Source organism: Corylus avellana, chromosome 4 (assembly GCF_965113065.1).
Source record: "Corylus avellana chromosome 4, dhCorAvel1.hap1.2, whole genome shotgun sequence".
Classification (NCBI taxonomy): Eukaryota; Viridiplantae; Streptophyta; class Magnoliopsida; order Fagales; family Betulaceae; genus Corylus; species Corylus avellana.
This window is the reverse complement of record NC_142493.1, coordinates 8,002,774-8,029,717: the sequence shown is the minus strand read 5'-3', so window position 1 is coordinate 8,029,717 and position 26,944 is coordinate 8,002,774. Positions and strand designations below refer to the sequence as shown.

General features: G+C 37.5%; 1 protein-coding gene across 4 annotated transcripts; it reads left to right on the top strand.

The window, feature by feature from the left end:
* Positions 1-497: 497 nt before the first annotated feature.
* On the top strand, positions 498-26,324 carry LOC132177028 (MADS-box protein SVP-like). 4 transcript variants are annotated; one of them, XM_059589232.2, is made up of 8 exons: positions 498-786; positions 5,559-5,640; positions 15,254-15,315; positions 15,390-15,489; positions 15,578-15,619; positions 15,865-15,903; positions 15,978-16,111; positions 16,359-16,683. In XM_059589232.2, the coding sequence occupies exons 1-8, from the start codon at positions 605-607 to the stop codon at positions 16,372-16,374; spliced, it is 657 nt and encodes a 218-aa protein (XP_059445215.1). In that variant the 5' UTR covers positions 498-604; the 3' UTR covers positions 16,375-16,683. The 4 variants fall into 4 exon arrangements, with proteins under 4 accessions (XP_059445215.1, XP_059445212.1, XP_059445214.1 ...); XM_059589229.2 differs by lacking the exon at positions 16,359-16,683 and adding an exon at positions 25,944-26,324 and having other exon boundaries at positions 501-786; XM_059589231.2 differs by lacking the exon at positions 16,359-16,683 and adding an exon at positions 25,944-26,324 and having other exon boundaries at positions 505-786; positions 15,981-16,111.
* Positions 26,325-26,944: the final 620 nt, after the last annotated feature.

Below are 26,944 nucleotides of genomic sequence, written 5' to 3'. Positions count from 1 at the left end.
AACATGTGACGCTTGGGTGTCTCAATTTGGCAACCAGAAATCTCTATTCAATCTTTTGTCCCCCACTGGCTATTTCTATTAGACGTGTTGCTATTTGTCCCCACAAATCCCAGAAAAAAGAGGAATCTAACTAAATAGAAAGGGAATCCTTAATTATACGATGAGTACGAGTTGAGAATGTCATGCCTATAACTAAAACAAATCCTGCACTTCATTATTCCTCTTCTTCACTCCCGCTGTGCTTCTGAAAACTAGGGTTTGGTTTGAGTTTCTTGGCTAAATTTGGAAAAGTGCCTCTCTTTTTTCTGTTATATGCAAAAAGACCCATCTTTCCTTTTTTTCCTTTTTTCCCGTTTCTCTCTCTCTCTCTCTCTCTTTCTCAACATTAATTTTTGATTTATAGACTACTGCTTGTTGTGAGATATTTTAGGCAAAGTTCACATCTTGTGCATTTTGACACGTTTTTCTCACTTTCTTTCGTATTTTGGTTTTTTTCTAAAAAAAAAAAATTGGTTCTTTCTTTTGGCTTAAAAATGGTAATTTACCAACTGTCATATTCCAACTCGGGCCTGCAGAGCAGCAGAGTAGCCTTCTTTCTGCAAGAATGACGAGGAGGAAATTAGAGATGAAAAAGATCGAGAACACGACGGCAAGGCAGGTGACTTTCTCTAAGAGGAGGAGGGGGCTGTTTAAGAAGGCTCTAGAGCTCTCAACTCTCTGCGACGCCGATCTGGCTCTCCTTGTCTTTTCTGCTACCGGAAAGCTCTTTGACTTCTCCAGCCCAAGGTTTTTCTCTCTCTCTCTCTCTCTCTCTCTCTCTCTACTTATAGAAACATTGGTTTTCAACTTTCATGCAAGAGAAAAAAAGAGAGACGTCAATAAGTGCAAAGCATTTAGGAACATATTTTGGGGTTAGTTTTGGAACATATTTTGGGGTTAAAACAGTTGATATTGTACAAGTGCAAAGCATTTAGGAACATACTTTGGGATTACAACATTTGATTTTGAAGACAATTAATTGTCATCATAAATTAAAGCCACAAAATTGTGTTGTCTTGTACTTACCTTCTTGACTAAGGAGAGTATCAAGACTCACAATAGGAGACTCAGTCACCTTCTTGGATTCACTTGAAAACTCTTCCTTTCCAGCAACAAGTTATAGGTGCAATAATAGTGCTGAAAATTCTGATAAAACAACATTAATAAAATAGAAACTAACTCATGAAAACTTTGGATACCATGAATAGACTTTGAATTTTCAAGTCAAGTCACTTTTGTGGGCCCATATGTCTTTGCTTGTCCGAATTGGTTTTGGAGTTAACGTTTGCAGCCAACAGGACATGTACTACTCCATGTTGTATTTGGATTCCTTTCTTAGCCAACGTGTTGTGTCCTTCTTAGTTCTGGTTTTGGAGTTGTTGCCTTAACAGACTTTGAGCTTCTATAAAAGGAAGACTTTTTGACGGGGGCAAGTTGGAGAAACATATAGGAAGAGCAGCTTTCCTCACTTTGTGTAGGAGAGTTTTTCGTTCGAGAGTAAAATTTGGGTGTATTAGGGCTTTGAGTTTTGAGTGGCTTTCTCCATGTTACTCTTTGTACTCTTATTTTTTGATAGTAAATTTTTTTTGGGTCGTCTTCTTCAGTGAATGTAAGCTTGTTAAGTTGAACCACTTAAATCTTGGTGTCTTATGTGATTAATTTATTTTTCTATTTTGTTGTTTTCTACTTCTTTGGGATTTTAAATTTTATTCTATCACAACATAGGCCAACTTATGATTACTTCCACGTTTCTCCAATACATCATAATTCCCCCACTAGAAATCACAAAACCCAAGAACACCAGGCTGGTTGTGCAAAAGTGCTAAAGTTCTAAAAAATTTGGCGAAAATGCAGTAAGTGTTGATCAATCTTCTTGCTTGCTGTACATTAAGATATCATCAAAGTAAACAATAAAAAATATATAGTCCAATAAAAGGTTTAAAGACATGATTCATAAGGAAGACAATCCTAGTGAATAACATGAAGCTTACACTCCTACCGAGTCCGGGAGACAATCCTAACCTTTCAAAACGGAAGGGTCAATCTCTCTTGGCAAAGCGGGAGTTTATCACGGAGATGCTAGCCTCGAAGATTGTGTTTGTGTTGTTGGCAAGGAGAGCAACACCGACGGAGTGGTGCCGGAATCAGTTAAAGGGTTGTTGGAGGAGTTTGCCGATGTGTTCCCAGCAAAATTACCCGAGGAGCTACCACCTCTTTGAAACATTCAACACCAAATTGGCTTGGCGCCCGGATCTAGTCTCCCCAGTCGAACACACTACAATATGAGCCCCAAAGTGCACAAAGAGTTGAGGTGACAAGTGGAGGGATTGTTGGCCAAGGGGCATATTTGAGAGAGTCTTAGCCCATGTGGAGTACCAGCTTTGCTCACTCCCAAGAAAGATGGTTCGTGGATAGCTGAGCCATCAACAAAATCATGGTAAGGTATAGATTTCCTATTCTTCGGTTGGATGATTTGTTGGATCATCTGAGTAGGGCGACGGTATTCACAAAGCTTGACCTGAAGAGTAGGTACCATCAAATTCGGGTTCGGCAAAGTGATGAGTGGAAGACGGCCTTCAAGAGGGTGATGAGTGGAAGACGGCGTTCAAGAGGGTTTATGAGTGGTTGGTCATGCCCTTTGGGTTGTCTAACGCTCCTAGCACATTCATGAGGGTGATGAACCAAGCATTTCGGCCTTTCATTGGGAAGTTTGGTACTATGATGGTACTAAAATCATGAATGAAGCGCCTATATAATTACCAAAACTGATAGTCCCTCTGAGAATTCTAAAATCATCCTTAACTACAATTAAAGAAAAGTTTACAAGTTCCATTAGCACAACTATAATAAACAACACATGCAATTATGATGGACAAGATAATTGCAGTGGTTGATGTGACCAAAAGACACTGTATTATTATCACAATCGTTATTATGACAATAAAAGAGTTGTATATTCCTAAACATAAGAAACTTTACCATCTTAGAAAGGCTAATACAAACCTTTCCTTTCAATTCCTCAATGTGTGACCATTTGAGTAGAGGAAGAATACTCTAGGAGGGGAATCTGAGACGCTACAAGTATCTGGTAGTTTATTTTACTCCTGTTGATGGTCGCTTGAGCAAAATTATGATAAAAGTTTCACTCCAGTGTTCCTCGATGGTTGCCTAAGCGAGATGTTAGAGAGATAGTGTGTGATGTCATGGGCATAGGCACAATAGCGATTTATTATGTCAAACGGCCGCATTTGCCTCAAGGTCCATCTCCAATCCAACATCTAAAGGTAGTCCAACTATAAAAGCAACATATATTTCATAGGTGGAAAAGTATAACGCTCCAGTGAAATTAGTTAACTGGTAATTGATCTCATGGTTCACCTCTTAGCCTTATTTATTTCGAAACAAGACTCATGGATCTTATCATATCTGAAGAGAGATTGTAGAAAAATTCCAGCTACATTAAACATAGATCAAGAGTACATACATGGGGATGTTGATAAATTTGTAGGCTTTCATAATGAACTATCATGGAAAACTATTATCCCATGTTGCTTTTGTTGTATATTCTAAAGCTTGCAAGTAACATCTTAAGTCATTAGCACCAAATCTGAAGTCAAAGTCATGCTAAGTGAAGTTTACAATTGTAGGTTTAAGAAATATCCAAGTTAGAAGTCAACAAATCGTCTGTCAATCAATATAAATAATTTGAGGGTGCATAGATGTGCTATAGAAACTCAGTTGCACATATGCTTCATATTGTAATTTTATACACAATTGGTCAGAGACAGCAGCATATATGTCAATATGAGATATACATCTTCAGTCATCAGCCCGAAGTTTCTTTGCTTGGATCTTTTAGAATATATATATTCTCATGTCACTACAAAAATATAATTTTTTTGTAACGGCCCATTAGTGACGTGTTAAGCCTGTTGACACGTTACTAACGGTTAGTAACGTGTCATTAGTAACGTGGCTGGCAGGTTGCAAAATTGGAAGTTACTAATGGGAATTTAGTAACGTGTCAATTTCTGACACGTCACCCTTTAGTAACGTGTCAGAAATTGACACGTTACTAAAGTTTAAAAAATTAATTAAAAAAAAATATATTTCAAATTTATTTCTGGATTTTTTTTTTCAAATAATATCATGGAATTCCAAACCCAGATTTCAAATAAAATCATATTCGAATTTGATTTTCAAAATTCCAAACCCAGATTTCAAATAACATCAAATTCGAACCTAATTTTCAAAAATTCAAACCCAGCAAATAAAAATTTATTTGACAAAAAAAGAATTAATTGAACTTGGAATAGATCAATAGATTCAAACTCAGCAGCAAAAATTAATTTAAGCAAAAAATTTCAAAAGTTTTGAACTTAGAATCTAATTTTACTACTCACTCACTGTGTGGAGTTGGAAACCTACAACACCAAAAATCAGAAACCTACAACCCCAAAGAACCAGAAAAATCAGTAGGTTTAAAAGTTAAGACAAATGACAAAAAAATCAATAAGAAAAATTACTCATTAAAGTATATAATGTCCGATCCCTAAGTGGATTCAACCTGAAAAATCAAACCAAACCAACCAAAAAATTCAGACCCAGAAAAATTTCAAACCCAACAGCAAAAGAAATTTCAAAATCCCAAACCCAGCAGCCAAAACAAATTTCAACACCCCAAACCCAGCAGAAAAAAAAAAAAAAAAAATGTTAGATCTTCGATCTCTTCTCTTTTTCATCTTCTTCTTATCTTCTCTTTTTTTCTCTTCTCCTTTTCTTTTTCTTCTTCCCATATGAGAAAAGAGAGAGCTGCCATGGGCGTGAGAGCAAAAGAGAGAAAAAGAGAAGAAAGAAGAAGCACGGCCAGGATGAAGAAAAAAGAGGAAAGAAATAAAAAAATAATTGACAACTTTAGTAACGTGTCAAATTTGACACGTTACCATTTGGTAACGTGTTAGCTTTGACACGTCACTAAATGGTAACGTGTTAAATTTGACACGTTACCAATGGGAAATTTGAAAAAATAAATAAAAAAAATTTGAAAACTTTAGTAACGTATCAAATTTGACATATTACCAAATGGTAACGTGTCAAAGCTGACACGTCATTAAATGGTAACGTGTCAACTTTGACACGTTACTAAAGTTGTCAATTTTTTTTTTTTAATTTTCGGAACAATGACGTGTCAAATTTGACACGTTACCATTTTGTAACGTGTCAGCTTTGACACGTCACCAAATGGTAACGTGTTAACTTTAACACGTTACCAAATACTTTGGTAACGTGTGAAAAAGTGCCACGTCACCAAATAGTGACGTGTGAAAAAATCCTGCACAATAGGCACGTTACTAATAACACATTTTTTTGTAGTGTGTGAAAACATTATCTATCTTAAATTTTAAGAAGAAAAAAAAAACAGTATATTTTAGAATTTTTTAACTTTATATTTACTTTCATTTTCTTCTAGGGAAACAAAGGAGGAAGGATCTAAATCACTATTCATTTGTTGTTTAAAGTATGCAGCAGGTAATTGAAAGACGACAAAATCTGCATTCAAAGAATCTCAACAAAATGGACCAACCATCTTTGGAGTTGCAGGTTAGATATATACTTTGTAATTGGTGAATAATGTCGCTTTTGATGTTAGCTAGAATGTAATGGCCATGCATATTCGAAAGCATATTTATAACTTTGATGGATTTACCATGAAAGATCCTAAGTTTCTATAATTGCACCATTGATCTTATATATCACTAGTTCAAGTATAAGCCTACACACTTACCCCCATTGGTACAAGTAGATTGGAAGATAATATTGTGACACTAGTCATCCTCCTTACACTTACAAGGTGCAAAACACGCTCTAATCACAACTAACAAAGGACTCTCTTCTCCTTGGACAATCTCCTTCTCACATTCTTCCCCAACATCATAAGTAGGTTGTTGTGCACTATCAACCAAATTATCATCAACAAGCTTCTTTGATCCAATAAATAATCCCTTACAAATAGCAGACACATTTCCTACAATCAGCCATCCTATGTCCAAGCTCACTACATTTGAAACAACGTTATGGTGCATTATTAGAAGCCGCCCTATTAGGTTGCACATTCGCTTGCCCCTTATTCTGTGCAAGTGCTGAAAAAATATTACGATTAGTAGGTGCAGGGTTTGTTCAACTTCTACCTCCATTAATTTTTCCCTCCTACTACACTCATTGATCTTCTAGACAAAACTTTCACTAAATACAAGACACTTTAATAAGCTTAAGATACATTAACAGGATCAACGAAGTTCAAACAATCTTCAAATTTTTTCCTCATGCATCCTATGTACCTTGATACCAAATGATCGTCCAATTCTATAAGATTAATGCACGGTTGCAATTGATTAATGCATGGTAGCAATTGTAGAATTCCATGGTGTATTCACCCACAAAGCGCCTTCCATGCTTCAGATTACGAAGCTCTTGGTACGTCGTTCTCCCATAATTATGGGGTAAAAATATTTAATTTGTTCTTATATGCTTCAAAAATTTCTCTCAACTATTTATCTTTAACTTTTTGGGCGGACTCTACTATGTTTCAACTGTTGCCACCATGTAGCAGCTCTTCGAATTTAATAGCCATGATAGGAACTCGCCTATCATAAGGGACCTCGTTGAAATCTAAAATCTCCTTCACAATGGCTTCCCAATCTAGGAAATCTTCTGGCTACAAACAACCTTGAAACTTTTAGTATGTCAAGTTTGAACTCTGCCTCTCATTTTCTAGTGTGGTTGGACACCAAGGGACACTTCCTCCTTGCTCCATGCCCCACATTGGAGTAGTTGGAACTTCCTTGACACTCTCGTCACCATTGTCCTCTGTGAAACGCGAATTTGATTAATGGTGACGCCCGTTAGCAACAGCAAAGGTGGGGAGTTGGTCAACCAATGCATCAAATTGATCAAATCGCTCTTACATTCCCTGCTAATGTGTCTCTAGTTGCATGCTCATTACTTGTCACCTCATTGCTTTCATACACATCGCCAATGGCTGGAAGGAAAGTAGTTGGGCTCTAACTCCAGCTAATGCCGCGTGGCATAGTGAGAAATGGAATATTGAAACACAAAACTCACAACCCTTCTATACATCATAGAAAATGCTAAGAAATTTAGGAAAAATGATGAAAAACTTTTCATGAAGTACTCTTATTGATAAAATGATAATAAAAGACAACTTGTCTGCATCAATTTTCTTATGAACTAAGCTTCTCAGGTTCAATAGCCTTCCTTGCACAAGAACAATGTCACTGGAGCCTCATCTTTCAAACGGCCTTATATCTAATGAGGTCAGTTGATGTAGCATGGTGTAGTGGTTCACAAATAAAAGAAACACACAAGTCACAACCCATCAACAATACCAAGAAAGTTTAAGGTTTTGAGGGAAAATAGAAACAAATTCACCCTTTGTAAGTTTCTTATTGAAAACTGAGAATGAACAACATAGCATGAGGCAAAATAGGAGAAAAATCAACCTTTGAATATTTCTTTATGAAAACTAATGAAAAATACACATAATCTAGAACCAAAGCCATCCTAAGTGAGTTTATATAGAAAAACAAGTTTAAACCCTACTAGGAAGGCAAAATAAAATGGAACTTCTTACTCGCATTTGAAGGACAAAATTCTTGTTTGAATGGACCCTTGAGATTAAAGTTTGCAGTTGAACGAACTTCAACCAGCTATCGACCTAACGTCTTGGGTTTTGTAGTTTGCAGCATTTGGTTAAACTGGCATCAACCATCTATCAATTGAGCTTCTGGGGAAGTCACCTCAATTAAACGAGTATCGACTAGCCATCGACCAAGACTCCCTAGAATTCTGTCCTAAACTCATCCAACAGGCTTGTTTAAATGGGCTTGGGCTCTCATTCGAACGCTCACGTCTTCTCCAATTTTCTTCATGAATTCAAACGTTGTCTCATATGCATCATCCTCTCTGGGTTAGAAAGAATTCGCCCTCGAATCTACATTCTCATCATATGAGTCTCCCTTGTATGGGACAAGATGTTGGACACTGAACACATCGGATGTCTTGATATGGGTTGGATGTTTCAACCAGTATGCATTTGTATTGATCTTCTTATTGTTCACCAACGATTCAATCTTCCGAGCAAAAAGACTGTTATACTCCCCAACCAATAATCTGTCTTTCGTCAAGAAAACTCACACAAAATCACCTTCCTTAAATTCAGTAGCACGTCTCTTCTTATCAGTAATTGCTTTGTAGTTGGTGACAGAATCTTGCAACGTCTGAACTATAGCGTTGTGAACTTCCTAAATCTGAGTAATAAGATCTTCAACTTTAGCATTCACCGGCTTCAAATCAATAATAGGTGCTAAATCCAATGGTCCACGAGGATTAGCCACATAGACAATATAGAAAGAATTAGGGGAAACTACCTTTTGCCCCCATGAACTACAACGCCTTGACACTTTCCTCCCATCAACTGCCAACTGCACTACTTTGCCCCCATAAACTACCATTTTGTGCCCAAAACTCCCTTTCATCAATCAAAGCCGTTAACTTAGACGGTTAAAGTGACAATGCGTTGTAGTTCATGGGGGCAAAGTGGCGCAAAATGACGGGTTGGCCGTTTGAGTTAACGGCTTTGACTGACGTTTTGGGCACAAAATAGTAGTTAATGAGGGCAAAGTAGTACAGTTGGCAATTCAAGGGGGGAAAGTGCCAAAGCGCTATAGTTCATGGGGGCAAAAGGTAGTTTCCCCAAAGAATTAATATCGACGCTTCTATTTATAAACCAATTGTAAGCGAACTTTACTTAAAATAATTTTTTATTGTAAATCTATACATCACCCGAAAATACAATTGAGCTACATGCACCGCATTGGAAGTTTTTTTGCATGCATTAAAGTGAGTCATCTTAGAAATCACACCACTAGCAATCACCAACCACTCATACAACCCCCCAAGCATTTTAAACGTGGTCTTCCACTCATTCCTAGGATGAATCTGAATTTGATGGTAACAACTCTTCAAATCCAGCTTTGTAAACTCTTTAGCACCACTCAATTGGTCCAACAAGTCATCCAATTGAGGGATAGGCAATCTGTACCTGACTATGATATTATTGATGGCTTTGCAGCTTCCACACATTCTCCAAGACCCATCCTTCATGGGTGTAAGTAATGGTAGAACATCGTATGGACAAAGGCTCTCTCTAATATGGCCTTTAGACAATAAGGCATCCACCTGACGCCTCAACCCCTTCATGATCCTTGGGACTCATGCAGTAATGTGGGCAGTTTGGGAGATTAGCTCTTGGAACCAAGTCAATTTGGCGTTGTATATCACTAAAAGGAGGTAAACCTTCTGGCCAATCTTCTCGAAATACATCAACAATTTCCTCGAATAAGCCCTTCACCAATTCTGGCACTGCTTCTCCTATACTACTTATTCACCCAAACAAGACAAAGACTACTCCTAAGGCTAGCATCTCATCCACAAATTCCTTCCTTGCTAAGAGTAAACATCCCCTCTTGAAGGTTTTGGCTTGACTTGGTAGGAGTACAATCTTCACGTTATCAAACATGAAACTACAAGTGTTTTTCTTCCCATCATGTATGGCTACCTTATTGTAGTGGCATGGTCTACCCATTAGAAGATGACAAGTAAAAGAAATACTAATGTGGAAATAATAAGATAGTGACATAGGGATCTACATGGTTCGGTCTATGACCTACATCCACAAGATCAAGAACTAAGGCTACATTAAGCTCTTATTTCTCTAAGTATTATTTACAATATAACATGCTCCTATTTATAGGAGAATCATGTTCAATACAAATAGACTTCTACTCTAACAAGGTTAGCTAGGTAATAATCTTTAACTATTTATCTGTAACTCGATGATAGACTTCAAGTGTGACCTAGTGATAGTCTTATACTGTGACTATTATTCCTGAACTCCATGATATACTCTAATATTCCCCCTCAAAATCAAGGTGTAAACTTGTGAAAACTTGAGTTTGTTCTTTGGTCGGCAACGGAGGCCGAGATGGTGATCGGAAACTCATTGGAGTTAGTGGCAGCCAAGGTAGTTGAGTGGAGTTGATGGCACCAAAATTGAAACATCGGTTGCTCTTGAACTTGAACTTCGGCAATTGTGGCCGGCATCGGCTACTATGGCCGAGATTTGAACTTTGGCAACTCATCTCATAAAATCGGTTCAATAAGAGAGGGTTACCCACTCCTTATAAACATGTCCAAGATCTTGTTCATAAGCAATGTGAGATTTATTCCTCAACACCCTCCCTCACGTGTTGGCCAATATTTTTTCTGGTTCTTGTCACGGGATAAGCAGTATGAGCCCCCATTCATCTTGTGGTAGGCTCTGATATCATAAAAGAAATACAAATGCAGAAATAATAAGATAGTGACATAGAGATTTACGTGGTTCGGTCTATGACCTACATCCACAAAATCAAGCCCTAAGGCTGCATTAAGCTCTTATTTCTCTGAGTGTTATTTACAATATAGCATGTTCATATTTATAAGAGAATCATGTTGAATACAAATAGACTTTTATTCTATCAAGGTTAGCTAGGTGATAGTTTTTAACTATTTACCTGTAACTCAGTGATAATCTTCAAGAATGACTCAGTGATAGTCTTCTATTGTGACTATTATTCCTGAACTCCATGATATACTCTAACAACAAGTACCCATGACAACTACATCACACGATACCTCATCCCAATATGTAGACAATGTTTAGACAATGGAAAAGGACACTCGACAATATTTAGAAACCATTAACCTTATTCCCTTTCTTAAGTCACTCCAACTAGTTGGGACTAGGGTGTCTCTTTGTCTCCAACCCCAATTTTTAGAGATACCACATTCTAACACTCCTCTTCAAGCTGGAGCATATATACATATAAGCTCAACTAGGAAGAACAAAGCAAACAAAAAAAGAAAATTTAATAATCTCCTCCAAGCTAGAACAACTTGGAACACATAATAAAAAAACAGACTTAACAAAAGAAACATGAACAAGAAAATGCGCTAAACCAACCATAAACAAGTTGAAATTCCACAAAAAGCCAAAGCCGAACAAAAATTTGCCAAAAACTTCAACGCCGGTTGAATGCTCGCCGGAAAACTCCAACTGGTAGTCAGATCTCGCCATAACACATTAAGGCGTGTTGAATCTCGCCGGAAAACACCAATAACTAGTGAGAACCCACCGGAAAACACAAGGGCTAGTCAGATCTTGACAACCAACTATGACGATCATGATTCCAGCAATAAATATAATCAACAACCAACAACAATCACATTTGTCGTGATCAAACCAACCAACAAATTAAATTTGATTAATGATCAATGCAACCAATAACAGAAAACCTACAATAATGTTAGATTGATCCTCAATAGATCCAACAACAGAAACCCAACGACTAGTCAACAATCAAGTTATAAGGCACCTGGCCTAATTAAGAAACCACTTGAACATGTTGAAAAATATTTGAATTGATGAAAAACTATTTGAACCAGTTAAGAGAAAGGAATAACCACCCAAAATTGCACTTAACCACTGAACCCACATGAACTCAGCTAGAACCTCATTGAACGGGTTGGAATATGCTTTAAACTGGCAGAAAAATGCATTGAACTTGATGAAACACCACTGAATCGACCTAGAAAAAGTGAACCGGATAAAAAACCACAGAACCTAAGGTTAAACTCACTAAACTGGCCAAAGAAGACATTGAACCAAACAAAACTTACCAAACCGAATCTAAAAGATGTTGGATCAATCTCAGAACACTCTGAATTGGGAGAAAAGATTCTAAATTAGATTGAAAGATGCAAAACCAGTTAGGATGGTAAATAAACCGAGAACGCAGCTATCCATATCCACGACAGGGAGAGCTACCAATATCAACCACTCTTCCCTATTGCTGGCGGCGCCGTTGGCCACAATTTCCAGCGGTGATTGCAACTACAACACCACATAATCTACTGGAAGGATCATCGTACAGTTCTAAACACCACAGATGTTGTTGAAGAACACAAAAATCCACATATAAAGACATCAAAAGCCGCTAGAAACCACTAAAAGCAACGATAATTTCCAAACATCATTGTAATAGCCATTGAGCACCATAGAGAATGTCGCCGACCATGAAAACTACAAGAACTAACCACCACGAAACAACACGATTTTGACAAGAAATTCTGACAGAGATGCCGAGAATCTGCAAATTCAGCAACCCTTCCAACAGAAAGAGAAGGTGGCAGTAGGCAATGGCATTGAACTTCAAATTGAAAATACTGGTTCCACTCTCTTTTTCACTCCTTACTCTTCCTTTAAAATGACCAATATATAACACTGTCCACAACCCTCAGCCAACCTACTTTCTATACAAAAATTTTGTTGTGATAATTTTTGCTACTTTATCATAACCTCATCTCATTATTTTACTAAGGACCTGCTGAACCATGCAACGCTCTTGGAGGAGAGGTGTGAAAATGGCTTGTATCCACTCAGGCTGTGAGGGAATCTTCACAAAGAGACCAAGACTTTTATAGCTTTCTTAGGAATAAGGACCACCTCTTTAGTGTGGTATTTTAGACTAAGGCATCCTTCCTTAGAGATTGTCAATAGAATTGTTAAAGACAAATCTCTCCCTGTTTCCAATTATGATGTCAATAAAACAGCTTCTTGTGTTTCATGTCAATTAGGCAAAAGCAAAAGACAGCCATTTCATGCTTCTAACCGTGTCTCTGTTAAACCTCTTGAACTAATTCATAGTGACATTTGGACATCTCCTGTGCAATCTGTCAGTGGCTATAAGTACCATATAGTTTTTATTTATGACTGGTCTAGATTTACTTGGATTTATCCTCTACATCATAAATCAGAGGTGTTTGAGAACTTTGTCAAATTTAAACTTCTTGTCGAAAACCAATTCTCCACTAAAATCAAACAACTCCAATCTAATGGTGGAGGAGAATATACATCAACTTAGTTTCAATCTTTCTTATCTCAAAATGGAATTGTGCGCAGAAAGTCGTGCCCATATACCTCCCAACAGAATGGCTTAGCTGAACGCAAACTCAGACACATACTTGAAACTGGCCTCACTCTCCTAGCTCATTCTCATCTCTCCAATAGGTACTGGGTAGATGGCTTCCTTACAGTAGTCTATGTGATCAATAGGTTACCCACATCTGTCTTACAAAATCAGTCTCCTTACTCCAAGCTCTACAACCGTGATCCAGATTACCAAACGCTTAGTCTTTGGCTGCTTATGCTACCCTCTTCTCAAACCCTATGGCTTGCACAAGTTAGAGTATAGGTCAAAACCTTGCATCTTCCTATGCTACAATTATGCCGGCTATAAGTGTTTGGACCCTGTGACTAACAAAGCTTATTTGTCTAAGCATGTTATCTTTAATGAAGATTCATTCCCTGCCAAGGATCAAGCTACTACACAATTTCATTCCAAGATCAATGCACAAGGTGATGCTCCTCTCTTTCTACCTATTTCATTACCTCTTAACTATCCATTTTCTGTTGAGACTAACTCTAGCGCAGCAGCCACCTCACTTGACCCAACCCCAACTGCAACCTGAGCATCCGAAACCTCATCCTCTACTGCATCTGCAACATTAAATGTAGACACCAACCACCCTTCCCCTAGTTCCCATGCCTCTCCCTCAATAACCAACCCTGCAGCCTCACCCCCTGCCAACACACCTGCACCATATGCAGTGTTCCTAGGGGACTGCCTTATAGCCTGAAGTGCAAAGAAGCAGGCTGTTGTTTCAAGGTCTAGCACTAAAGTAGAGTATAGATCACTCTCCATCACTACAACAGAACTTTTTTGGATTAGAATGCTACAGAAAGAGATCCAAGTATATCTAGCTGGTCCTCCAGTTCTCTGGTGTGACAACATCAGTGCCTTAGCATTAGCTTCTAATCCAGTCTTCCATGCTAGAACCAAACACATAGAGGTTGACTACCATTTTGTTAGAGAAAAGGTGCTTAATCGGGGTATCTTACTTCAATTCATTTCTACTCATGATCAAGTGGCTGATTTATTTACCAAAGGACTCCCATCAGCTCAATTCCTTGCTCTGAAGTCCAAGTTGTTGGTGGTTGCTCCCCCCATAAACTTGCGGGTGGGTGTTAAAGTATACCAAGCTATCAAGGGCTTGAGTGCAAGCAAGTAGGCTGGCCAAGGATCGAGCACACATCCAGTGTGCTTGAGCGCAAGCAAGCAGGTTCGCAAACAAGCAGGCTTGCCAAGGATCGAGCGCACATCCAGTGCGCTCAAGCGCAGACTCGTATGCAAACGATCCCAGCAACTGCAGTAAAACAGAGAATCGATATGGAAAGATTTGGAGCATTCCACGACCACCTATGACAGCATCCAGAGAAGATTTCCTTAAGAATACGCATGTAATCTAATCTGTTCTAGAGGGAAAGTTGCACAATTAGAGAATAGCTTGGACAGCAAGGAAGGATACTAGAAGATTTGCTTAGTATATAGAATATCTTGTAATATTTGATTATGTCTGGTATTGTTCTCCATTAGGTCAAATTGTAGTACATATACTACTTCATTGTACATATACAATTTATCAACTTTGAATATACCTTTACAAAGTTTTTCACATATGTGGGGTTTAGACCAAGGATCCTAAAGGCTAAACCTACTCTAATATCATATTGTAGTTTGCACGAAAAGTTTAGAGAGAAGCTGGAGGCTCTTTACTCCTCATGTAGCCTCACATACTTTATTATTTAGGTCGAAAAATATTACAATGACTAAAATACTCACTTACTGTAAACCATAACAAACTCTTCTAATTAACAACATTATTTACAATTTTTTCCAGTCTTATTTCCTTAATTTATACGTAAACGTTAATGCAATCCTAAGGAAACATGATTTTGGATTGTTTATTAAACTGTTATCTGAAACTTTTTGAAACTTACATAAAAAAGGAAAATCGTTTCGTAATATGAAAGCTAGATGTGTTTCCTAGAACAAATTACTTGTAGCAATTTCAAAATGATGAGCCCTTAAATATCTAACCGAAGGCAGGAAATGCCTACATATTAAAAGTGCTTGCAGACATATCATATACTAAAATTCTTCATGAATATTGACTACTCTTTGTGCCCTTTTAGATTGACAACAGTGCTAAAACCTTGTCGAGCAATGAGACCGTGGAGAGGACTCATGGAATGAGGTAGTGTAACGACATTGCTACTGTTTGTGCCATTTGTGAAACTAAATTAATGGTAGAATGATTACATCTAACAGGCAGATGATAGGAGAAGTGCTCCAACGATTGAATGTAGAAGAACTACAGAAACTAGAGGAACTTCTCGAAGTAGGCTTGAGCCGTGTTTTAAATACAAAGGTTTGTCTCTCTATGTTGTCTCTATTTGCTGGCATTATAATAGAGCGATGAAATTTCTGTTAATGTGAGAAGCTTTTACGTGTTTCAGGATGAAAGATTTCTTGGGGAGATCAGTGCCCTTAAGCGGAAGGTCATGTCCTAAACTTTAAATTTTTAAAGACATTTCATGCAATTATTATAATTTCAAAAAATATAGAATTTAAAACATCTTCATGCACATATATGTTGATGCAAGTCCACAAAAACCATATTGGGGACAATTTGATTTCGTTTTTCCAAGGTCTTTGTATGTGCATTGGCTTTTATATGTCTTTGGGTTTCTATGTTGTTGGTTTTGTTCTCTTGTCATGTGTTGAAAGTTCCCTTTAAATGCAGGAAGCCCAACTGATGGAGGATAACCAGTGCCTAAAACAGGTATCAGGTGTTGAATTTCTTTGTGTTTTCTTTGTTTCCCTACTTTCTCAGTTGATGGGAGATGTTTCTTTCAGCAGATGGAGAAGCAGTTGAAAATTAAAATACATGCAATTGAACAAGGTCAGTCATCTGAGTCAATCATCAATATTTGCAGCTCATCTTATCCTCCTCAACACCAAGACAACGAAGACACTTCTCTTAAGCTGGGGTAAGTTTGCAACATTACACAACACTAAGTTTGTTTATAATATTAAGAATTCAATCACTTTAATTTAAATTTTAATATTTAGGGACCTCATATTTACCCAACATACAGTTTTAGCATATAAGCATATATAATATGAAATTGGTGGTTTCAGTGATATTGGTTTCAACTCATCAATAGCCTTGGTTTGTGACAAAATGCCAAGACATAGCATACTATTTATGTTGGTATATCTTTCGATTCCTTGCAGGTTACCTTTTCCCTAACTGACGTTGAAAGATAAAGAAGACATGGATACGCATTATCTCAATTGAAAAACAACATTAGATGTCTAAGTATAGATGCTTAATTTATGTTATGGAGACTAGGCAGAGCCTTGGTCTAAGTATATAGATGCTTGATTATGTTATGGAGACATAGGCAGAGCCAAGGGTGGGTGAGAGGGAGCAAATCAATCCTCCCCCAGCTAGGTATCCCACTTTAAAATATTGAAAAAATAAATGGAATTCTATAAATTACTCACAGGATCTTATTGACTTTTTAAAGCATTGGAAAAACAATAAGATTCTAGAAATGGAAGGATCTGGCTTCCCACTGGTTACATACAGATGAAGTGACTTATTTATGGCCATAAATCAATATATGTTTCCCATGGGAAACATATATTGGAATTGCAGAGTTATTAAATAATTAGCTTATAACCCGCGTAATGCTTCTTCATTATAATTTAATTATAAAATTTAAAAATATTATAATCGTACTTTTCATAAGTATTATGAAATTTACTTTTCATAATTGTAAGAGGAAAACTTGAATTTTTCTTAATCAAAACATTAATGTAAAATTAAAAAGAATCTCTAATATTGTTGGTGTAATACTTATTAGATTTCAACACAAATAAAACTCAAAATTATGAACATTCGAAAAAGTACTTTGGTTGTAGAAAAAAGTATGCGCAAGATTCTTTGTTATGGTTTAATGTCAAAATTTAAACACATCTCTATCAAACTTTTCATTATAGGTAGTAAAAAAAAAAAAAAAACTATCACATCCTTTTAAATAAAAAGACATGCTAAAGGTTATACACCAATAAATTACTCAACATAATGACACACAATCATGCATAGAACATTGCATAAATGTATAAGTCGCATAAAATTTTACTATCATAAGGCCTTTAACTTTAATTAGTTTAATCCATATAAATTAAAACGTGTTAAAATCTTTGTTCCTATATGCATAGTTTTAAATGAAAAATATAAAGAAAAAAAAATAGTGAAAAGAAAGCTTGGATTGTGATTATCAAAGCATTTATAGAAAGTTAGTAAGAATCATTAATATTATTAGTGTTATACCTGTTATATTTCATACAAATTATAAAACCCACATAATTATGAGCCTTAAAAAAAGTACATAGCAAAATAATAAAAAATATTTCAGTCAACAATGCAATCAAATAATCATCTCACATTATATTCAATCTTAATTATCTCTTAGGTGTTTCAAAGTTCCCTTTTAGAATAATAATCAAATAAATTTTTGCCTTCTTTTGCTTTCAAAAGCATAAAAAGTACTTACAAAAAAAAATTGAAAATCCGGGTAAATCATACAAATAAACAAAAAATCTCATAGGCGAATAGATGCATGTTATATTAAACAATTAACGATTTTACAAACTAATGGACACTAAGCAAAAATGATACGCATCAGACAAATATCAAATAAGAAGCATATTATATCAAACAATTAACGAGTTTACAAACTAATTGACACTAAGCAAAAATAAGCCCCAAGATGACCGTTGTGATTAATTTTACACTTTGGTTTGGACATCGAATACATAATTTCTCGTAAAATGCTAATCATATATATATATTATTAATAAAGTTTATTTTTGCTAATGAAATCAAAAATAAATACCTAATCATTATGTTGAATAAAAATCTGACAATCTATACAATTAATAATTAATATACAATTATATATTTTTTTAAAAAAAAACCAAAAATAATGCAATGAAATTTTTGATTAATAATCTTTATGCCTCTTAAAAAACCAACTGAACCCATGCAACTTAAGTTTTTTGAACCGGTTTTTTATTATTTTTGATTAATAATGCAATGAAAATTTTTTTTATTTTGTTCCTACATCATATCAATTAGTTCATCTAATTCAACTATAACATATAATATTATGTTATATACATATTAAAGTCGGATGTCCCGAAGAACATATAGATATTAAAGTGATTAAACATAATAATAGATGATAAGTTTGACATATCCTTCGTATGATTACCTTTTTTTTTTCTCTTCACTTTTTTCTATTTAGTGCGGAGAAAGGGAAACATATATATATATATATATATATATATGAAGTGCCTTAAAATTGCGATATGTGGCGTGAACCTATTTTTTTTTAAATGCTAAACTGGTTTTTAAGGCATGATTTTTTAACCGGTTTTTTTAAGGAAAAAGCGGCATTAATTAACCTCATTAATTGCGTTAATTATATTTCAAGAGTTTTTCATATATAAATTATTTAATAAATTAAGTATTATTAATGTCCGAATCAAATAAAGAAACAAATAATATAAATCAAATTATTATGTATTAATACGTTTACTCAATTTAATATGTATATTAAGCTACTAACAAGAAGTCGAAGAGGCTAAGGATTCTTCTCTCTAGGTTTTCTCTCTGAAACCTAAAGGTGAAGCTTTCTCTCTTATCACTTTGGTGAGAGGTTGTGATGTTTGTCTGGAACCATGAGTAATATGACAGACGATCTAACTAACTAAAGGGAGAGGTTCAACCTGTTGGACTTGGAGTGCATGGGGGTTGATATCCCGGAGTAGGAAATTGATTATGTAGTGTCTCTAGGGTCGTTGTGCGTTGTAAGGAAACTGTTGGCAGATTGGATAGTAGGGATTCTAGGGAAGGAGATCATTAAAACCCTATTGATCCGAGCATGGCATCCGATAGGCTGGGTAACCTTCAAAGCCCTAGGACCAAACTTGTTTCTTATTGAGTTCGAGCATTCCTGGGATAAATCCAAGATTTTGGAAGGACGCCCGTGGAAGTTTGATGGGCATTTGTTTTCTCTGGCAAATTTTTATGGGGTGATGCCTCCTTACCAATTGGAGTTTGAAAAAGTGGCCTTTTGGGTTCGGAATTTCAACCTTTCCCTGGGATGTATGGGTAAGGAGACTAGGCGCCGGATTAGAGCAACCGTTGGTGAGGCGGAGGAGGTTGTGGTGAATGACGATGGAGTTGGGTGGGGTGAATTTCTGAGGATAAGAATAGTTTTAGATTTATCCAAACCCTTGTCTCGGGGTAGATTTCTCTAATTGAAGGTCAAGTCAATTTGGGTGACCTTTCGATACGAAAAGATCCCGAAATTTTGCTTTAACTACGGTGTGATTCATCATGGCAATAAGGTGTGTGCAATAGTGGGAAATAAGTGGCGACAGGGGAGGGATAACGGACCTGAATTTGGCCCATGGTTGAGAGTCAAGTCCCCGAACCGAAGATACGGAGGTAGTAGCTCTTGGGATCGAGGAGTGAGGAGAGAATCAAGAAATGAGTAGTGCAGCCACCAGTTGGAGAGCGAGCAGGGTGATGCTAACAGTGGATTCACCGAGACGGGTGGTGGCCGGAACTCCACCAGACTAGTGACACCCCCGGGCGGGGATGAGGGTATTTCGAGTTTTCACAAAGTTTGGGTAATCTTAATCGGGCAACCGATGATTGCACAAATCCTCCACAGTTTGGTATGAAGAAAGTATCCGCAGGAAATTTAGGAGATGAATTTTTGGCAAGAAACAAACCACTCCAAAAGGTTACTAATGAAGATTCTAACCAGTACCATCATTTGGGGGATCCGGTTGAAGTAGCAAGTAATGAGGAAAGAAATAATGGGGGACCATCAAACATTTATATTGGTCAATGGGATCAAATAAGGGAAAAGATGGTCTGGAATGTAATGGAGGGAAATAAGGAGGGAACCATTAAGAAGATGGGTCTGGGTGAAGCCACATCACCAAGCATTAGGCACGTGACTGAATTCAAGTCAATTGGGAGGAAGTTGCTTGCAAACTCTACTGGTGCGTCTCTAGGCCGAGCTAGTACTAAAGTCCCTGGGACAGCTTCTTTACTTAATGGGCCTATTACCCAACCTATTACCCAAGTGGGGAGAAAGAGACGGGGCTGCGATATTGGCACGAAGTTGGCAAAACCAAGGGTAGGGACTGAGGCTCCAAGTCATGGGAATGAAGACAACTCAAGCAGGAAACGGGTAAAAACTATGGAGGACTTATCTGGGAATGAGATTTTCGATATGGTGGCAGCTATGATGCAGCCCCGCCATTCTCAATGAGTCTTTTGAGTTGGAACAGCCAAGCGCTTAGGAACCCTAAGACAGTTCGTGACCTTTACCACATTGTGAAGGATAAGAAACCCTATTTGGTTTTTATAATGGAAACGAAAATGCTTAATAAAAATTGTGACTTTTTACATATAAAACTGGGCTTTTAATATATGTTTGGAGTTGATTGTGTGGGGCACAGTGGAGGTTTGCTTTTATTTTGGAGGGCTGGTTTTCACGTTGACATTCAAAACTTTAGTCGACGGCACATTAACACAATTGTTTTTGGTAGTGAGACGGGTCCCATTTAGAAAGTAACGTGATTCTATGGCAACCCCGAAATGGAAAAAAGAAAGGAATCTTGGGCGTTGTTAAGGCACCTTTCCCATTTAAAACCTCTTCCATGGCTATGTGTGGGGGATTTTAATGAAGTTGTAGTTTTGTTTGAAATAAAGGGCACTGATTATCGTCCTATATGGCAAATGGAAAATTTTCAAAGAGCTTTGGAAGATAGTCAACTCTATGATTTGGGTTTCAAGGGATCAAAATTCACATGGAATAATGGGCGTTATGATGTAGATTATACCCAAGATCGATTGGATAGGGCTATGGCCAATACGGAATGGAGTGCAATTCGGAATGATTTGGGAGTAGATGTTATGGCATGTTGCAGCTCCGACCACCATCCACTTCTCATTCCTTGAAACAAGAATGGAGCTACAACTGGGCGTAAATGTAGACAATTTCGTTTTTAAGCAGGGTGGACGAAGTGTGGGGATTTTACTAAGGTTGTCCAAGACTCATGGAAAGGGAGAAGATTATGTGGGGACCCGTGGTCAGTTTTCAAGGACAAATTAAATAGCTGCCAGAAGGTCATCCAACAATGGGTCAAAAAGAAGAAGCAACCAACAGAAGGGTATATTCAGGAGAAAACAAAAGAATTGGAGAAAATCCAAGTGGAGGCAAACCCCAAGAATGTGCACGTTGAGAGGGCCCTTAAAGAAGAATTGCATGTGCTGATGGAACAAGAAGACCTCAAATGGCGTCAAGGAGCGAAGGAAGATTGGCTTCGAGATGGAGACCATAATACAAAATTTTTTTACGCTTGTGCAAACCAACGCCAATGCTGTAATAGTATTGAGACTATTATTGACGAAGAAGGGTGTACGTGTGCATCTTAGGTCACCATTGAGGAAGCCTTTGTCACCTACTACCAAACACTCTTCACTACGGATACTCCCCATAACATAGATGAGTGTTTAAATGCAGTTGAAGGCAGACTCACAGAGGAGATGAAACGGCAACTGGTTACTGATTTTTCGGAGGAGGAAGTGCATAGATCACTGATGCAGATGGGACCCATCAAAGCTCAAAGACTGGATGGCTTCTTGGCTGGGTTTTATCAACAAAATTGGGCCACGGTGGGTCCGGAGGTATGTCGTGCAGTTTTACACTTTCTTAATGGTTCTAAGATAGAGGAGAAAATTAATGTTACGCATATTGCACTAATCCCAAAAAAACCAGTTCCTAGTTGTGTCTCTGATTTTAGGTCTATTAGCCTCTGTGATGTCATTTATAAAATCATATCCAAAGTATTGGCGAATCGGCTCAAGATGGTTCTTCCACATGTTATTATAGACAATCAAAGTGCCTTTATCCCAAGTAGACTAATTTCTGATAATATTATGCCGGCTTATGAAACTCTACATTCCATGCACACTAGAATGTGGAGTAAAGTGGGCTACATGGGGATAAAGCTAGACATGAGCAAGGCCAATGACAGAGTGGAGTGGGTGATTTTAGAAGTCGTCATGCGAAAATGGAATTTCCGGAGAAATGGGTAAAATTGATTATGGAATGTGTCTGCTCCGTATCTTATGTTGTCTTGGTGAATGGACAGCCAATTGGATATATCAAAACTTCACAAGGGATCCATCAGGGCGATCCCCGTTCCCCATACTTTTTCCTGCTGTGTGCGGAAGCACTTAGTTCTCATTTGGCCCAAGCAGAAAGGAAGGGGGTGTTACCTGAGGTGCCCACTTCTAAAAAAGGCCCTAGGTTGAGCCACCTTTTCTTTGTAGACGACAACTTGGTTTTTAGCAAGGCGAACTCGGTGGAATGGAGGAGGTTAATGAAGCTTCTAGAAAGATATGAAGCTGCCTCGGGCCAAAAGCTAAATAAGGATAAGACATTCATCTTTTTTCAGTCGCAATACTAGCTCGAAAAAACGATTGGAAATCTCTCAGCTCTCGGGTCTCCAAGCGACCCAAAGTTATGATAAGTATTTGGGACTACCGACTCTCGTAGGCAAGTCACGGACAGAGGCTTTTAAATGCATCAAGGATAGAGAATGGAATTGTCTTAAAAATTGGAAGACGAAGTTCTTATCACAAGATGGAAAGGAGATCTTAATCAAGGCAGTGGCGCAAGCAATACCCACCTATTGCATGAGCGTTTTTCAACTCCCTATAGTTTTGTGTAAGGAGATACAAGGGATGAGCAACGTTTCTGGTGGGGCCAAAAGGAGAATATATCTATAATACATTGGATGAGCTGGGAAAGAATGGGGGTATCCAAAGCAAAGGGAGATTTGGGATTTCGCGATTTGGAGGTTTTTTAACAAAGCTCTTGTAGCAAAACAAATTTGGCGATTGCTACAATGCCCGGATTCTTTGGCAAGAAAAATTCTCAAAGCTAAGTACTATCCCTCTAGCTCTATCTTGGAGGCCAAGTTGGGAAACCGGCCATCCTTTGTTTGGAGGAGCATCATGGTTGCACAACCGATTCTCCAAAATGGACTAATGTGGAGGATTGGAGAGGGGAGTGATATTTGCGTATGGGGAGATAGATGGATCCCAAACCCAACCACGTATGTGGTCCAATCTCCGAGAATACTTTTAGAGAGGCAAGCCCAGGTATCTGAGCTTATTGATCCAAACTCACAACAATGGAAGGCCAATCTTGTTTATGAAATTTTCCTTGAGGAAGAAGCAAAGGTGATTAAAAGCATTCCAATTAGCCCGGTTAGAACAAAAGATAGACTTATTTGTTGATGTACTAAAAATGACGTTTTCTCCGTCCGAAGTACTTATCATCTAGAGATGGAAACTATGTCCAATATGTGAAGTGGGGGATCTAAACCAACAAGTAGTTTTGCATGGAACAATTGCTGGCACTTGAAGGTCCCGAATGTAGTCAAGATGTTTTTATAGAGAGCCCTTAATAATCTTCTCCCTACCAAGGTTAATCTCTCAAAAAAAGGAGTAGTCCAAAGTACCTTGTGTCCTATTTGTGAAGCTGAAGATGACACGGTGGAACACATTTTGTGGAGTTGCCCGTCATCAACTGATGTGTGGGGTAGTGGTCCGATAAAATTGCAAAAAGCTGGAGGAATGAGTGGCAGATTCTCCACTATTTTTGAGAATTTGTTAGCTCGCTGTGATAGAATTCAAATGGAGATTTTTGCGGTAACTGCTACACACATCTGGCAGCGCAGGAACACTGTAGTTCATGGAGGCCCTTTTCTCCATCCAACTTAGCTCCTGCGAGAGGTACAGAATGCACTGGAAGAGTTTCATCAAGTGACCAACGGCGTTGCAGTGGAAGAGTCTCATTGTTTAAAACGTAATATTGCAAAGTGGCAACCCCCACCAGCAAACATGATTAAGATGAACTAAGATGCGGCAATAAACGTGAATAAGCAAAGAATGGGGCTGGGTATTATCGCCAGGGACTCGAGGGGGAAAGTCCAAGCCGCACGCAGTGTAACTAATGAATATATAGCAGATCCCACCACGGCAGAAGCCATGGCAGCCCTGAATGCCATGTTGTTTAGCAAAGAAATGGGCTTTGATAATATCTTTCTTGAAGGGGACGCCATGCAAGTTATTGAAGCTATTGACATAAAAGGGCAGTGTTTTAGTAGCTTTGGACAGTTCATAGAAGGTATATAGTTAGAGTTACGTGGTTTGGAGAATGCTAGATTTTTACATGTTTTGAGGGACGCCAATAATGCTGCGCATATGCTTGTAAAATTGGCTACCACCCATGTCACTTTCTCTACTTGGTTGGGGGATACCCCACCAAGTATACGTGATATTGTAAGGAGGGAGCAACCTCTTCTTCTTGTGTGATCCTTTCGGATCTTTTTGACTTAATAAATATCTCAATATTCCTTTAAAAAAAAAATAATAATATGTATATTAATACGTTTAGGATTCTCCAAAAAAAAAGGTCATATATATATATATATAACCGGTTTTTCTTAAAAGACCGGTCATTAATTGCGTTAATTATATTTCACTATAATCCACATGTCATTAATTAGCATCCTTAATTGCGTTAACTATATTATAATCCATGTATTATTCTTGCAAAATTTTTTCTTTATATTATTCATTTTAAATCATATATACTTATAGGAACAAAGATTTTAATTTTTTTTTTATTTAAAGAGGTGAGATATATTTTTATACGTCTTTTTAACTTATAATGAAAAATGATATATTTAAATTTTAAAATTAAATTATAATGAAGAATCTCGCGCTATCTAGTTACAATAAAAAACAAAGGGGGCAAAGCCTTCTTGAGAACAGTTGAGAATTTGTCAAATAACTGACGAGTCCTTTCCAAGTAACTGATACCGCCAACAAAGGCAGTTGAAGTAGACAAAGTTTCATAAACGAAACAAAACACTGAAGGGTTATCGACATGACCTTCAGTAGTAGGCTGAGACAACCACACACGACCATCAGTGATGGATAGAGAGTGAAAACTCTGGCAAGAAAAAAAAAAAAATAATAATAATAATAATAATAAAAGTTGGGACAAAAAAGTAGCCAAAAAATAGAAATACATAGAATAGAAAAATATAGGAAAAATAAAAAAAGATAATAAATAAAATCACTTAACAATGGCATCGGCGGCGGATACTATGGCAGAGGAAGGCGACATGGCTATATAAGTAATAGTAAGGATGATCTTTTCATCGTCTCAAAATTGATGTAAATTTTAAAATCATTATTGGATTTAAAATTAGTTATTATTAAATTTTGATTTATGATGATTTTAAAAATCACACCAATTATAAAAAATAAAAAAATAAAAAGTTGCATAACATTACTATTTTACAATATATCATATATTTTACAATATATCATTTTACAATGGAGTACTTCCGGGGGGACAGGAGTAGTGTAAGAGGGCACAAACATATCATATAATTTCTGTCCAGAGATCTGGAAAGCATACCAAGATAGCCCATAAAAAACCATTTTCACTTTATTATCTCATCGCCTAGGAAAATGTAGAAAGCAATATCATTTAATTATTCCTTGTACTTTTTATTGCCAAAGCTCCAAAGTTTAGACAACCCCTCTGTTTCGCCACAACAGGAAAAATATTGTTTCCTTCAACTTGTTCACTTTGTTTCATTCTCCATCTCTCTCTCAACTATTGGTGGCTTTTGTAGGCTTTGGGGCTCTATGCTGTTTAAGAAGGCTTTGGGGCTGTTTCCTCTGCGATGCTGAAATAGTGATCTTTTCTGCTCTTTGAGGGCATCAGTACCACCTCAAGGTTCATTCTCCAATGCGTGTGTGATCGGAGATGATGATGATGAGATAGCCCAACTCCTCGATTAACCACCATGATTGAACAAACTAGACGAATGACTGAAAAAGTGTACTGTATATAATATATCACATGAAAGAAAAGTACTACAGAATCTTATGGCTTCTGCAGAACACAAACAATTAACACGAACCGGTTAATTTCTGTTGTTGCTACTTATTTTTGCTGTGACGTTGCTAACTATTGCCTATTAGCTAATAGCAAAATTTCTTTTTTAATTCTTTTTTCGGATGTTTTAGAGTTGCATATACTTCTTGTATTTCAACTTTTACCTCTCATACAAAACCAAGTTGACACCATTTCTTTAAGTTTTTCTTCATAATGAGCATGGATGTCCGAGAACTTGAGTTCTCCCTTTCCCCCCACTCCCTTTCCCTCTTCTTCCCCCCCGCCCCCCGATTCTTTCACCCCCTCCCCCACTTTTTTTTTTTGGTTTTCTTCTTCTCTTTTTTTTGGGGTTCTTGGTCCTCCGCGCCGGTGTACTGTCCTCCTGGTGCTGTGTCCTTTGCCGGGGTTGATGGGGCTCTTGGATCGGACTCCATTATGCTCAATCTAGGTTCCTTTGTCAGCCCTCCTCGACACGGGCCCTCCACCGCGCGCTCCGGGCCCACCTGCTTCCAATGGCTTCTGATTCCAGCGTCAAATCGTGACTCGCAAGTGCTCCGTGTGGTTGTTTCGCGCTCTGGCCTGAATTTTCTGGCTGCCTCTGGTGGTGTTTGTGGGCATTTGTGTTTTTTTTTTTTTCTTTTCTTTTCTTTTTCTGTATTTTCTGTTTTCCTGATTTTATGGTCCTAACCTTTTTGAGTTGAGGATGTGAATAATTTCCTGGCTTGCGAGTTTAGG